The sequence below is a fragment of the Pagrus major genome, chromosome 2 (genome assembly GCF_040436345.1).
Source record: "Pagrus major chromosome 2, Pma_NU_1.0".
In the NCBI taxonomy this organism is placed as follows: domain Eukaryota; kingdom Metazoa; phylum Chordata; class Actinopteri; order Spariformes; family Sparidae; genus Pagrus; species Pagrus major.
This window is the reverse complement of record NC_133216.1, coordinates 9,406,395-9,420,583: the sequence shown is the minus strand read 5'-3', so window position 1 is coordinate 9,420,583 and position 14,189 is coordinate 9,406,395. Positions and strand designations below refer to the sequence as shown.

The 14,189-nt window shown below is 44.1% G+C and overlaps 1 protein-coding gene across 1 annotated transcript; it reads left to right on the top strand.

Moving 5' to 3' along the window:
- The first annotated feature begins 1,643 nt into the window (after window positions 1–1,643).
- Window positions 1,644–14,087, top strand: LOC141016381 (uncharacterized). Its single transcript, XM_073490698.1, has 14 exons — window positions 1,644–1,716; window positions 4,116–4,436; window positions 4,527–4,835; window positions 7,249–7,530; window positions 7,618–7,774; window positions 8,422–8,591; window positions 8,696–8,977; window positions 9,107–9,406; window positions 9,501–9,782; window positions 9,887–10,049; window positions 11,130–11,290; window positions 11,480–11,555; window positions 13,466–13,493; window positions 13,653–14,087. The coding sequence occupies exons 1-14, from the start codon at window positions 1,647–1,649 to the stop codon at window positions 13,800–13,802; spliced, it is 2,751 nt and encodes a 916-aa protein (XP_073346799.1). The 5' UTR covers window positions 1,644–1,646; the 3' UTR covers window positions 13,803–14,087.
- The last annotated feature ends 102 nt before the right edge of the window (window positions 14,088–14,189 follow it).

Sequence of the window (14,189 nt, the reverse complement as noted above, 5' to 3'; positions counted from 1 at the left end):
CGTTGCAGCGTTCTCCTAGACAACTGAAGTAGATGGGAACTTGTTTTCCAAGTCTCTGAAAGCACCGAGATCTTAATTTGACTGGAAAGCATGTTCATAAAAATCTTTTTGAAACTGAAATCTTCACTCTAGATGCTAAGCTAAAAGCGTAAGCGCCAACCTCGTCTGAAGTGGGTGCACAAGCTTAATCAGACATCAAGGGTGTAAAAACATAAAATGGCTCCATACAGCTCGTCCGGCATACTCCAAGTCTCCGCCTGAAGCCCAGAGATCCCAAATTTATTTGAAAAGACGTTCTTTTTACCCTCGGAGGGCAATCGAGCTCATGCACCCACTTCAGACGTGGTGCACACTAACGCTTGTAGCTTAGCTACAGTGAAGATTTTGTCTTAAAGAGCAGGTAAATAATGTCTTTTCAAATCAATTTGAAATCTCTGGACTTCCGGAGACTTGGATTACGTTTGATGAGCTGTATGGAGCCATTTAAAAAAAAAAAGGTTGTTTTTGTTGTCATTGAGTAAATAATGACATTTTTGGGTGAACTTTTCCTTTAAACATCTGGATTTGATTGTGACCAGACAAAAGAGAGACCCTGAATTATGCTTATGCACCTTCCTCTGCTCGTATATAAATTATTCAGGGGTCTAACTCCTGAATTTAAAGTGTATTTAAGGTTCTTGGCCTCCAAAGCAAAGAAAGATACGACAAGGCTTTAAATTCAGCATCTCACAGGAGGATGAACAGTTTGTTTGTATAGTGTCGGCCCCGCTGCTGTAGTGAGTGTGAGTGTCTGTGAAGTCGAGAGTGAAAGAGGATGACACGACTATTTTCTTTGTTGTAAAACCCACTTTGTTTCAGTGCCAGTTTCATACCAGATGATTTCGAAAAGCCGTTGGTAACCACACAATCAAAATGTGACGGTACATCTATGCACGCGTCCGGTCATTTCATTCACTGTCATCCTTACTGTGGTCTCTGTGACTCAAAACTGAAGTTAATCTGCTATAACAGGAAATAAAAGGTGGCACACTCACACAGGCGAAGCTGAGCCCCTGCGCGTCACGTCTTTATCTTTCTCACCCACATTTGTTTCTGTTTGCAGTTTTTTCCTCACCGGGTGAGAAGTGGTGCTCAGCAAATAAGTCTGACTGCGGAAAAAAAACCACACGGTCTCAAAGTGAATTAGCGGAGTATTATGCCATAAAACAATATCCAGAAGTGAGTGATTTCCCAAACTGCAGTGCAGGAGCATGAGCTGGTGCTGCCTCACAGACTGGCTCTGAGTGCCCCAGCAGGGACGGGATGGTAATGAATGATGCATGGCTTTACCATTTCCCAAGGCGCCCTGCTATATGTGGTGATTTAGCAACTGAGCAGACGCATAGTGCACGGCAGCTCGGAGAAAACGTGTAAATCTGCAGAAGTTCTGAAGAGTTATTGTTTCAGAAGGCAGAAGAGAGACGTGGTTTTATGCGCTGTATGAGTGGCAGCAAACATGCACGCACAAAGGAACATGCACCAGCGTCAGTGTCAGCTGTAGAGGGTGTGTACCTCTAACCATAAACCACAGAAAACACACACACACACTTTAAATATCCTTAAGTCTTACATACAGCCAGTCCACCTCTTTTTCACTCAGTGACACCATGATGGGATGCTCATGGCTGTTGATTTTGGGTCTGGTCCTAAATGTTGCTCACTGCTTGGAAATTCTGGGTAAGTCTGCAGGGTTACAATCCGTCTGTGACTGTCAGCTGTTTATGGGCTTCTTTTACTGGCCCGTGAGGTCTTGTTTAACCTGTGGCATTTACACTAAACAGTGTTGCTATGGTTTTCCTTACTGATTAGTCCAATTATAAATGCACACGGGCAATAAAGCAGCATGCTGGATGCATCTCCAGAGCACTAATAATAACTATTTCTGCAATATGTTGCTGATGACATGTTGGTGTTGTCACTCTGGCAGCTCATTATTATTGATCAGCTGTGCCACCTGAAGCCACATTCGTTTCTTTACAGCCTTTTAAAGTTAATATATGAGGGTCGTTAAGGGGTTTTTCTTTGTGTAAGGGGAAAACCCTCTGCAGGCTGCACTTATTTAAAGATCCTACCGTTCTGTTACAAGTCTTTGTTTCTGTGGAGTCACTGGGACTTCCAGCCGCAGATGAAAGATTAAACGCGTGAAGAAAGCTGTTTTTTAAAGAGTCGAAAGTCTTATTTGCTCACCACATCCCCAGTCTGCTGGAAGGAAGAGTTGCTGTGATGTGCCACGGGTGGATGGTTGCAGTTTGGTGAGAAAAAGCAGCCCCCGGGGCTCAGGAAATATGATGCAGTGCATGAATACCTGATTTCTTTCTCAGTTATTACTTAGTTTGTGTCCTTAAGGTGTGCCTTTTTCATGCTTGGCTGACATTTATTTTGGCAATAACCTGCAAGGGCAAATGAATTATGAACCCACGAGGCATAATTGAACCCGTACAGCATATTTATTTCTCTCCCTCTGTGTCCTTTCCTCTTTAAAGGCTTTGGAGGCTCTCCACATTGTTTCCATTTGCTGTGATGTATAGTAAGACCAACAGCATTTCAGCTTTAATAGTGTTTGATGCAAGCAGCTCTGAGTGCAGCAGCTGGCTGCGGGTTCAATGCTTTTCCATGAAGCAATGCAGCAGTAAGTTGTCATCATTTCACTCATCTGAAGCTGAATAGAAAGTATTGGATTCAGTAGAACAAACCGTGTCCTCGAGTGCACTTTGATAGAGTCAGCAGAGGAAGCAGCATGAAAGGGACTTGGTATGCATTGGAGTCTGCACACTGTCCCCTCTGCTGGTGCTAAAACCTGTCAGGCTCTATTAAATGTCCCTTCCTCTGAAACCTCCCCTAATCATGGCTGATTTCTCAAGTGTGGAAGGAAGAGGTCGTCGTTGTCTGGGTATGGATCAGGGCGTAACTTTTGGACTGTTTTCATTTAATTAACATAATGGAGTCTTCTATTAAATATACACTGAGGGGACCGGGCCACATTTGTCAAGTGTCATTGTGTGCAGAAATTCCTGTTTTCAGCTCTTTGAGTTTTATAAGAGCGTCTGTCCATCTTTAACTTATACTTTCATAACTTTATTTGTGTTGCAACTCTGTTTTTTGGGTTGTTTTTTTTTACCCATCCCAATTTTGGTTTGTTGGTGGGTCAGTCCATCACTTTGGTCCAGACTGAAATATCTCAACAAATGCATTATGTGAAATTATGTACAAACATTCATGGTCCCCAGAGGATGAATCCTAATGACTTTGGAGATTCATCTAGTGCCTCCAGCAGGTCGAAATTCTCCCTTATTCAGTCAAATATCTCAACATCTGCTGGATGGTTTGGTCCACAATGTTTTACAGATATTCATGTTCCCCAGAGGATGGATTCTAAAGACTTTTGTGATCCCCTGACTTCTCCTCTAACACCTCCACGAGATTGACATTTCTGATTCTGAGTGAAATGTCTCGACAACCACTGGATGGATTGCCATCAGACTTAGTTCAGATATTCATGTTCTCCTCAGGATGAATTTCTGTATCTTTAGTATTCACCCTGACTTTTCATCTAGCGCCACCATCAGGTTAAAATTGCATTTTTTCTTCAAACACAGAACTTTAGTTGAAAAAGTCTAATTCACAAAGCACATGCAGTTCAAGTGAAAATGATTAGCATCTTCAGAGAGTCGGTGGTAACTTTATCAGGGGTGTCACCATGGGGTCAGTTCATGGTGCTGTCAGCAGCCGCAACTCTTTGTGAATTCACCCCTCGGTCTTGTTTCTATCGATTTGTCATTGGCACGTTCTAATTATGATAAAATGACAGAACCTTTTAACCACTGACCCGGTTATTCTGCCTCATCCATCACAGTTTCACTTAACTCGTGAAAGACAATAGGATGTGTGAAAAGCCCTTTCATAGGCACAACAGTGGACATCTATCAGCCGGCTGTCCGTCCTCTCAGGGAGAGGAACAATCACATTCTCCCCCTCAAGACGTTTCTGCTTTGCTTGTGTTTGCAATTTTCGGACTACTCAGGTGAATATATGACCTCTCATTGTCACTGAACATCGTGTTGCTCTGTGTCTTTCAGGTGGAGAGACAATGCTTGAGATCCAACAAAACATCACAGCGGTCCTGGGAGAGGACGCCTACCTGAGCTGCAGATACCTGGGCAGCAGTGAGATCGAGAGCGCCCAGTGGAAACGCCAGTATAACTCTAAAGTTAAATCACGACTGGCAGGATTTCGTTCTGGCAAACCATTTAGCCACGAAGGTTTTTCAGAGCCAGACTCTGCCACCAACCTCACAGTTAAGATGACTGTGTCCAGTGTAGAAGCAGAGGGAGAGTACGTCTGTGAGGTTGTAACAGATGACACAGATTATACTGAGCATGTATTCCTCACTGTAGTAGGTAAGACAAGCCAATAATGCACCTCTGATTTTCATGCAGCTTTGACCCCAGATATGCCTGCATCATGTTTACCTGTTAATTCATCCACAGCTCGGCCTGATATCCACGTCCTGGTGAACGCAGAGACCATAAACGGCTCTCACTACCAGTCGGTGTCGTGCTCTGCCGTCGGCGGCAGGCCTCTGCCTCAGATCAGCTGGCTGGTCAACGACCTTCCACCCTCAGATTACCCTTTTACTGTGAACGTGACTGAAACCGCTCACTCAAACGGCACCTCCACCCTGAGCAGCAGCCTCCGCTTCCCCACCCGCCTCCAGGACCAAGACAGCGTGACCTGCGTGGTCCAACACCCGACCCTCCCAAACCCCAAACTCACCACAGTGAGGGTGGAAACCTACAGTAAGCTTACGCTTGCAGCTGTCAGTGTTGTGTTTGTGCCGGGAGGTGACATATTGTGTTGCATCACCGGGCAGAGTTCTGTAATCGTGCATCATGACTCAGCATCTCGCAACACAATGAGTCTCTCCAGCTGATTTTTCACGCCGGCCGTTCCTTTTCACTCCACAAACACAGTGACGGACCATAAATCACATTGCACAGTGCAATGCATTCATGTGGGGAAAGCACTAGTTCACTGGTGTTGAGCATATGGAGCACAGTAATGCAGCAACAACCCAGTAACTGATTATCAAACCACAAAGCGGGAGGCAATGTTAATGAGTGTGTTTCTCCAGAACAATATTTATGAAAAAACATTTTTAAATTTTACAGCTATCAACTTTAAAAGCATTCATGATGAGGAGCACAGGATCAGAGAACCTTGAGTGAGATGGAGCTTGAAATTCAGCACACTCACTGTGTGTAAATATACAGTATTAAAGCAGCTCAATATCTTTATATTAACAATGGATCAAATGACTACGTGTAAAATAAAAAAGTAGGTCAGAGGTAGTGATGAGTCATGACCTGACTCTGCAGTTTCACTCATCTCTTCTGAGCATTTTAGCGCCTCTTTCAGGTCTCCACCTTTCCGTTTTGGTTCCCTCTCACCAGCATTTTTTTCACCTGCAGAAAACAAAATCGATAGAGCTGACTACAACTTGGTGAACACGGTTGAACATTTAGCAGCTATAGAGCCAGGTTTTTCTTTCAACAGTTGCTGAAGACCAAAAATAGAGCTAAAGGAGAGTGAAGATTGGCATTGACACACCAGGCCGGCAGTGAGCATCTGTCGCCCTACTTGTTGAGGTGTGTCCCGCACTATTAGCACTAGACAGCCCTAGGATCAGCAACGGAGCCCGTCGATGAGAGAAATGACTCTGATTGGCTGTTCAACTCGGGAAATCAGTGCACAAGAAGAGAAACAGAAAAAGAAAGCCAAAGTCCTTTGAGCCTGTTGCTGTAGTATCGGTGATTTCACCCGTTTACTGCGGTTTCACGCTATTTTTCTCCACGGCCTCCTCACCAGTGCAACTTTTTATCAGACATATTCTTGATTAGAAGTGGCTTTATTCAAAACAACAGTTTAAATATCTACAGACCTGAATCCTCTGGTTTAATACAGACTACCTCCACCTGCTGGTGTGAGGAGGTATTTCCTCTCCGACAGTTTGCCGTCAGCTGTAGTCTTTACGGTGTGTTCAAGTGCAGCTTTTTGGCTGAGACACGGGAGACATGAGGCGACGCCACAGTCAGCTTTCGTCGCCACCAGTTTTTCTGATGTTGGTTAGGTGTTTCTTGGCCCTTCCATTTACCAGATGTCCAGAAACACGACTTCAAATCAATGCTGATGTTGCTCCGTAACTACTGAAAAGGTGAATATACATCAGTGTTGTGTTCACGACTTGTTTCTGCTGCTCTCAAGTGGCCAAAGAAATTAGGGAACGGAGATTTGAAATGAGTATCTATTTACTGATTTGAATAAACGGATCTTGAAGTCAAACACGACACACGCAAAAAAAAGACCAGGCTGACACAAAAACAGATGGTAAAAAAAGAAACAAAAAACCCCACACAACTTTTGTTTTGTATCCTCAGACACTCCATATGTGGGCTCTGGTTCTCATAGTACATGCGCTGCCTCTAGCACACATAAGAAATGTAATTTCAATTTAAAATTTAATTTGTACCTGCACTTGCAGAGAATCCAGATCCCCGCATGGACAAAGTGAGTTTTCATACTGCAGACTGTACAGTTATGATCCCCTTAGCATGAGCCAGAACAGCCAGCTCATTTGTCCACGGTACATTCACACCTCATTGAAGAACTGCAGCTTAGGTAATTTTCTAACTGCAGTTAAATCCACACATGAATGTGGGTGTTAACAGATGGAATTTTTTAAAGCCAAAGTGCTTTAACTCACTTTAATAGTACGTGCTCTTCCCCATCAGCGGGGCTATTACGAGGTGTTAGCTCACCTCTCTTACTCATTAGGGATGACTGGCTATTGTATGACACCACAACTTTTATGTATTTGATAATAGACTCTGATCTCTGCTGATTCCCCGTATTAAAGCCTGCGGTTCTCTCAGCTTTGGTTGGACAGCAGCTGGGCCAGACATCTGCTCTCAGCTGCAGCCCGGCCAACAGATGGGACAGGTGATAAGCTGGAGTCAGCACTCTCCAAAAGCCCAAGCAGCAGAAGACCCTTACGGCCTGTGTTTAGCTAACATTCAGCTCATCCGGCCTCGGCTTCCTATTCAACAAAAACACCCTGAGCCTCAGTCTGACTATCTGACTTTTTAATTTGCTGGAAAAAACATTAAAGCTTGTGAAAGAATAACTCTTCTCGCCTTTCTTCCTGCTCGGCAGCGAGGCCAAATGTGACTATTAAAGCAGAGATGATACAAGACGGAGGAAGTGACTTCTGGGTGGTCTCTTGCATTTCATCTGGAGGGAGACCTGAGACTGACATCTCCTTGGCTTTGAACGGCGATGAAGATCTGCAGAGACAGACCAGCACAGACAACGACACACAAACAAGCTCAGTCCTCCTCCCTGCTGCAGAGTATGAGGGCCACAATGTCACCTGTGTGTTTGGCCACCCCAAATTAACACACAAAGTCTCACGAGTCATTACACTGCCGTCTTTTTGTGAGTATTATCACATTTGAAACACTCTGCTGATGATCATGAGGTAGGAGTTACAGACAAACTGAGCTGGGCTTTTCTATTCTGCAGATTTCTCAGGAGTTCAGCTGTTGAACTCAGAGCTGGGAAGCAGCAGTGATGACTTCCAAGAGCCTGAATCTTTAGAGCTGCTGGAGGGACAGAGCGACACCGTCATCACCCTGCAGGTCACCGGGAATGTGCCACGTTACAATGTCACCTGCACCAGGTAAGTTAAAGGGGCATTTTACACATTTTACTCTGCGGAAACACTTTATTTGATCTAGATGAGCTTTAAAGGCATCGTATGTAACATTTTCAGCATGAAAACATCTACAAACGACTATTTTAACTAAACGACGAATTTTCCAGCAATGTTCAAACCCGGAGAATTCCTAATTTTATTCAATATACCAGTGTGCTTCATATGGCTCCCTGTCAGGGGCCTCATATTCCCCTTGCACACTCTAGTTGCCATAACTTCAGTGGCAACACAAGGAAACACTGTAGAGATGAGACGTAAAATCTGGAAACTTCCGGTCTGTAAATGTGTTTCTTTTTGTGTTGTCACGAGACTCACTCTTTTCTTTTGCACATTGTCAAAAATAAAGAATAATACGGGCAAAAACATTCAGAAGCAAGTGACATTAGTATTACTTTTTTTTACTCATGTACATGTAGACTGAAACAACCTACATATCATGTGGAGGATGTGGTGTCACGTTCTGTGGCACCAAACCACAAGTGGCAGACAGCAGGAACCAGATTTAGACATGTTTCCTGATTGAAATAACAAATTTATTCAGCATTTAACTGCCATATTTTGATCTTGGTAAACTGAAGCATTTGTTTCTCTTTGTATATGTTTCCCTTTAGAGATGATGGGCCCTTGCCTGAGGGTGTGGAGCTGGTTGACAGCAGCCTCAGGGTTCAGGGTGCTGTGGAGGATCAGCACGCCGGGCTGTATGAGTGTGTCTTCTCCTATTACGATCTTAGAACAGCACTGAAGTTTAACATCACAGTTAAACCTCATGTTATACAGCCTGGTAGGTGGGACTCTTTCTTAAAACACTTTGATGAATACATTACCTGCATTGTCTGACTATAAAATATTGATGTGGACCGTCTCCCTCCGCGCCCTTCCTCTCAGTTCCTCCCACCATACGACTTGATTTGCACACCGAAGATGGACGCGGGGTGATTGAGTGCTCAGCAGCTGATGCTGTTCCTGCAGCCAACATCTCCTGGCTTCTACCGGAGGGTGTGTCTGGAGACTCTTGGTTCAATTTCACTTCTCATAATGGAAGCCACTCTGTCAGGGGAGTTTTACTCCTCCCTGCCTGCTTGCCTTGGGAGCTCACTGCAGAGTGTGTGATAAATCACCCTGCGTTTGAGGAGCCGCAGAACAGAAGTATAACACTCCCTCTTTGCGGTATGTTCAACAAATCAGGCGATGTATATAATATTGCCTGAGTAGCGGATGTATTTGACCATAGATTTTTATCTTGTTCTGGAAAGAGACCCCTAACTTCCTGTGGTTTCACTTCTCTTTCCCATGCAGCTCGCCCAAACATCACCATCAGCTCCAACACTGAGTGGAAAGACGGTCACGAGTTCACAAAGGTGGACTGCTCTGTGGACAGTGTTGCCCCTGCAGCAACCATAACCTGGCATGTTGGAGACGGGGACAGCAGCATCAGCGAGCTGTCAGAGACTGAAGTTCAGGCCGGTGGTTTGGTATCAGCCCGTAGCTCTGTGCACTTCCCGTCTTCTTTGTATTCTGGTCAGAATTTGACCTGCACGGTGGAGCATCCGAGCCTGGAGGCACCAGAAAAAAGAGCAGTGCACATTCTTGCTCACAGTACGTTGTTTTATTCTTTGAGATATTCCTCTCTGTGACACACACCCGCACAGCTGCTCATCCTCTTCCCGTCACCCCTTGTTTTCTTTTTCAGGAGCCCATCTGCTGAGTGTGTCTTTGCAGAGACAGCATGACTCTCCCCTCTGGCTGGCAGTGTGTGACTGCAGAGGGGAGGGTGTCGGGACCAACCTCGCCTGGGTTCTTCCCGAAAACGCCCAAAGCCAAACATCCCTGCAGTCAGAGTATGAAGGCCAAATCCGGAAAGCCAGGCTGACTTATCAGTTTCGTCTGGCCCATCATGAGGGGCAGAACCTGACCTGTGTGTATCATTACGAACACGGCAGCACAGAGAAAACGATTCACGTCCCCAAATATTGTGAGTTCAACAGAAACAACAAGAAAACACCTGCACATGAATGTAGAAAGTCACACAAATGCATTGAGAGATCCCCAGATACGAGTTTCACCTTCTCTCTGCAGACATCTCCTCTGTGAAAGTCCTAAACCACACGACTCCTCTGCAAAGCCGCTACGGTGGTAAAGCCGTCACGCGCAGACTATCTCTCCAGGAAAATCAGCACAACCAGAGAGTGCTGCTCCGAGTCGAAGGCAACGTGCCAGAGTACAACCTTAACTGTAGAAGGTGGTGTATCTTTTATTATCTACCTCCTAAATATCAGGAGGAAGCACCTGTACACACAAAAGTCAATGTTGTCCCCATTAAAATTAGTGACTGAGCTGAGAGTTAAGATTTACTTGCTGGATTGTTTCCACGACATTCATTAGAGGCTGCACCCAGTGATTATTTTCACTGTTGATTGATGTGTTTATTATTTTCCAGACTAATATATTGGTTGTTTGGTCTGTGAGGGTCATTTATTACCTCAGCCTCTTCGTCACTGCATTTTGCTTTTTTTTATCAGACATATTCTTGATTAGTAATAGCTATATTAGCAAGAGTGATGAAAAAAAACACTGCTTTATCAAAAGAACAGCATATCCACAGTCCAGAGCTTTCTAATTTCCCTTTTTGAATGATGATTATACTACCTGACTATCACCACCTTGTAGTGGAGAGAGTGTTTTCCTGTCACGCAGCCACAGAACATACGAGGTAGTCAGTTGTCGGCTGTAGTCTTTGCTGTTTGTTCAGGTGTAGCCACAGGTTACGTAAGGCGATGCAACAGTCGGCCTCCGTCGCTGCAATTTCGTTGTTGACACCTAACCAATGAATCGTGCAGCTCTAGATACCATCCAGCATAATTTTGACATTGAAGTACAGTTAGGAGATATTCAGTATTTCTTATTGTCAACAATCCCTTGAAAGACCAAATAAACTGATCCGACTGTGGCGCCTAAGCCTTGATAAACCTTCTGTGCCATCAGTCCGACTATTCCAACATGGGCACAGTAGTTTATTTTGAGTCAGTCCCATGCACACATCCTGCTGCCATAAATACACTAGAGCACCAAATGTGTTCTAATCCATGGCTGAAAATAGCCTCCGACTAATGCACATTTATTCCAGTAACACAACATTTGCAAAGAACTACAGTGCCAAGCCTTTTTAAAACAAATTAAACTTTATATATATGGTGCAACTGTGAAGTTTTATGTCTTGAGTAGGGGCAGATGGGCTTGGAAATGAGCAGCACGGACGAGGGAGGGAAGTCAATAAGAAGAATATAATTATGTCTGTAGTTAAAAGCCACTTGTGTTTCAGGAGCGATGGCTCATCGGTCCAAATGGACAGAGACGCAATGGTCTTCCAGTCGGAGCTCACAGAGCAGGATGAAGGCCTGTACACCTGCTGGGCGTCCTTCTATCACCACACGGCCTCAGTCAACATTCATGTGGAGGTCATGAGCGAGGACAGAGTGTTCGGTGAGTACGTGACTGATGTTGTAGTTTCCATCTACATGCACAGAACAGAGTGACCTGTTTACTCAACAGATTGTGATCATATCACCGTGCTGAGGTATGTTTTCAGACTTAAATCTGCTATTTGTGGCTTTGACAACTGTGTGTGTTTGTGTGTTTGTGTGTGTGTGTGTGTGTGTGTGTGTGTTTCAGCACTGGTGACAATCATCTGCATCTCTTCGGCCTCAGCCATCACGATCATCCTCGTCGTCACTCTCTGGGTGTGCTGGTGAGTTAAATGCCTCCACAGGTGACAGGTTGCAGCTCGGCAGGTGATGTGTTGACGGGCAAATGAGGGCAACGCTGCGGGCGTCATGAAGTACGAGACAAACAGGAAGCGCGGATCGTTAACCCATCTCACCAAAACCCCAGTATCGTGCAGCTATTCACAAACAGGAAGCAGTGTGGCTGACGCAGACAGGTGCCTGTGCCACCGCAGACAGGTAGACTATGTTCCCTCTATCAGCGAGAACAACAGATTTATTTCAAGTTTCCTGCTCTGACTTTGAGCAGTGTTACTTCTGGCTCTTTCTGCAGCCGACTGCTGTTAGTTGGCTCATTATCGTCAGCGCCACATCGCAGAAAGGTTCAAAAAGTCCACATCTTCGGAAGTTATTAGTATAATGAAATTCGAGCTGCCATTCATCAATGAGGAAAAGCCACAAATCCATCTCATAATCTCATTGCTGCTGGAAAAAATCAGTGAGTCACTCGTCTCTTACGACTGATGTGGGATCTGTCACGATCCTGAAGCTGTTTATGGTTTCTGCCTGCAGAAGTTTGCACATTTCCACGTTCGCTGCCAAATCTAACTTTCTCTCAGGAATGTTTGTCAGGATCAGATCAGGTCTCACTGTGAATAAAGCTGCACTGTGCAGCTCTTTCAATAGGCCCTCCTCTCTGGTCAGAACATTTGGTCAAGGTGCCATTGGTTGATAGAGTCCCGGTCCCATTATCCCTCGCTCCGGTGGGAGGGTCCTGTCAGGCTAATTTGGGAAGGTCAGTCACACAGCGTACACAAGAAAACATGACTCCCCGGGAGGAAAGCTATTTTGGGACTAACGCCAACCACCCCCCACCCTCCCCATCACCCTCCCCTGCGGTGCTGCATGGGGACACTTTTTGACGGCAGCAGATCTTCATTGAGTTGATGTCGCCGGGGTCATAATGGACAAAGTGAGCTGCTGCTCCTGACATCAGAGATCAATGAAGACGACTCGGGTCACCACTCGTCTCCATTGATATTCCCATCACATTCTCACCTGCAACCTGCACATTTGAACTGACTCAGGGTGTCAGACTGAGTCACAGTGTCATCTAGTGGTGGTCTTTAGCATTACAAGTTCCTAAAATAATCTAGGGTTCACATGGTTAAAGGGTAGTTCAACCATGTTTGAAGTGTGTTTACAGGTCTTGGGGATAACTACTGCGCAGAAGTAAAAAATACTTCAGTGCTGTACTCTAGTAGGTTTTTCATGTATCCGTACTTTACTTGAGTATTTATTTTTCTGACAACTTTTTACTTTTAAAATTTAACACAATTATCTGTACTTTCCACTCCTTACATTTTCAAAACGGACTCATTACTTCAGTTTTAATGCATTTGAGGGGAATAATCGATTATTTATGAGGCTTTACCAACCCAACCTTTAAGTTTAATAGTCTTTGAATTATATTAATATGACGTCAGGTTCTGTTAGCTTTGTACAGAAATGGCCAGTTGAAATGTCCTTCAGAGGGATACTTTTTACTTTTACACTTTGAGTACCTCTACTTTACCCAGAGTTTTTATTTATTTATTTATTTTACCCACAGTACAGTATCTGTACATCTACTTGAGTAAACAATGTGTGTACATTCACCACCTCTGCTACCACATATAAGAAAAAAAGTAGTTTAAACTCTTTTGTGGCTCCAGAGGAAGCTGCATGTAATCTGATAAACTGCCTAACCCTAGAGGAAGTTTATCAGATTACATGCAGCTTCCTCTGGAGCCACAAAAGGCTTTATGTTACTTTTTTCACATAGGCGGCAGTACTCCCCAAGATCTGTAAACACACTTAAATGTGTGAATAGTGAAGTTCCCCTTTTAATACATAATCTTATAATCTTTTTTTGTGTGTTTGTTTTGTCTTACAGCAAAGCAAACAGCAGGAAACAATATAAGGTGAGAGTAAAATCAATAATTTCATTTTTCCTCTGGATATCTGATAATAAATCCCATTTTCATTATAAATCATCCTGTTTTTCTGGTTTTGCTCACGTTAAATCTGAAACCAAAGTGAAAATTCCCTCAACCCGTTTCCTTCCCCTCTCTGTGATGCAGGAGCAGGAGGCTCTCTCAGCTTTGACAGGTCTGATGCAAGAGCCCGGCTCTCCGGAGGTGAAGGTGCCACCGGCGACAGGAGAAGGCAGTAAGGAGTACGCTCAGCTGATCAGTTACTCCATAGTAATCGACGTCAAGAGTACAGTGTGAAGATGGAGATAAAAGGTGCTTGCAGGGCTTTTGAGGACACATTCAGCTTTAAAATGCGCATAAACTGTGAATGCTTACTGGAACTGCAGCGTTGTATTTTTTATATGAGGTTAGCATTAGATGTGAGAAGTAAGTTCATGTACTGAAGTATCCGTTCTTTGTATGATTTTTGCTCGATTTATTGCCATTAATGTTTTTAAATACTTTACTTTTGCACTTTTTCATCTTACTTGAATTTGTACTGTATGAACAATGTATTTTCTGGTATTTGTCAATAAAGTCAATCAAAATAATTCTTCCCCAATTCACTGTTTTGTTTAATTTGTCACCATATGACTACAAACTACGACAAACGCAGCTCCAGACACAGTAGAGATGACTGACGGA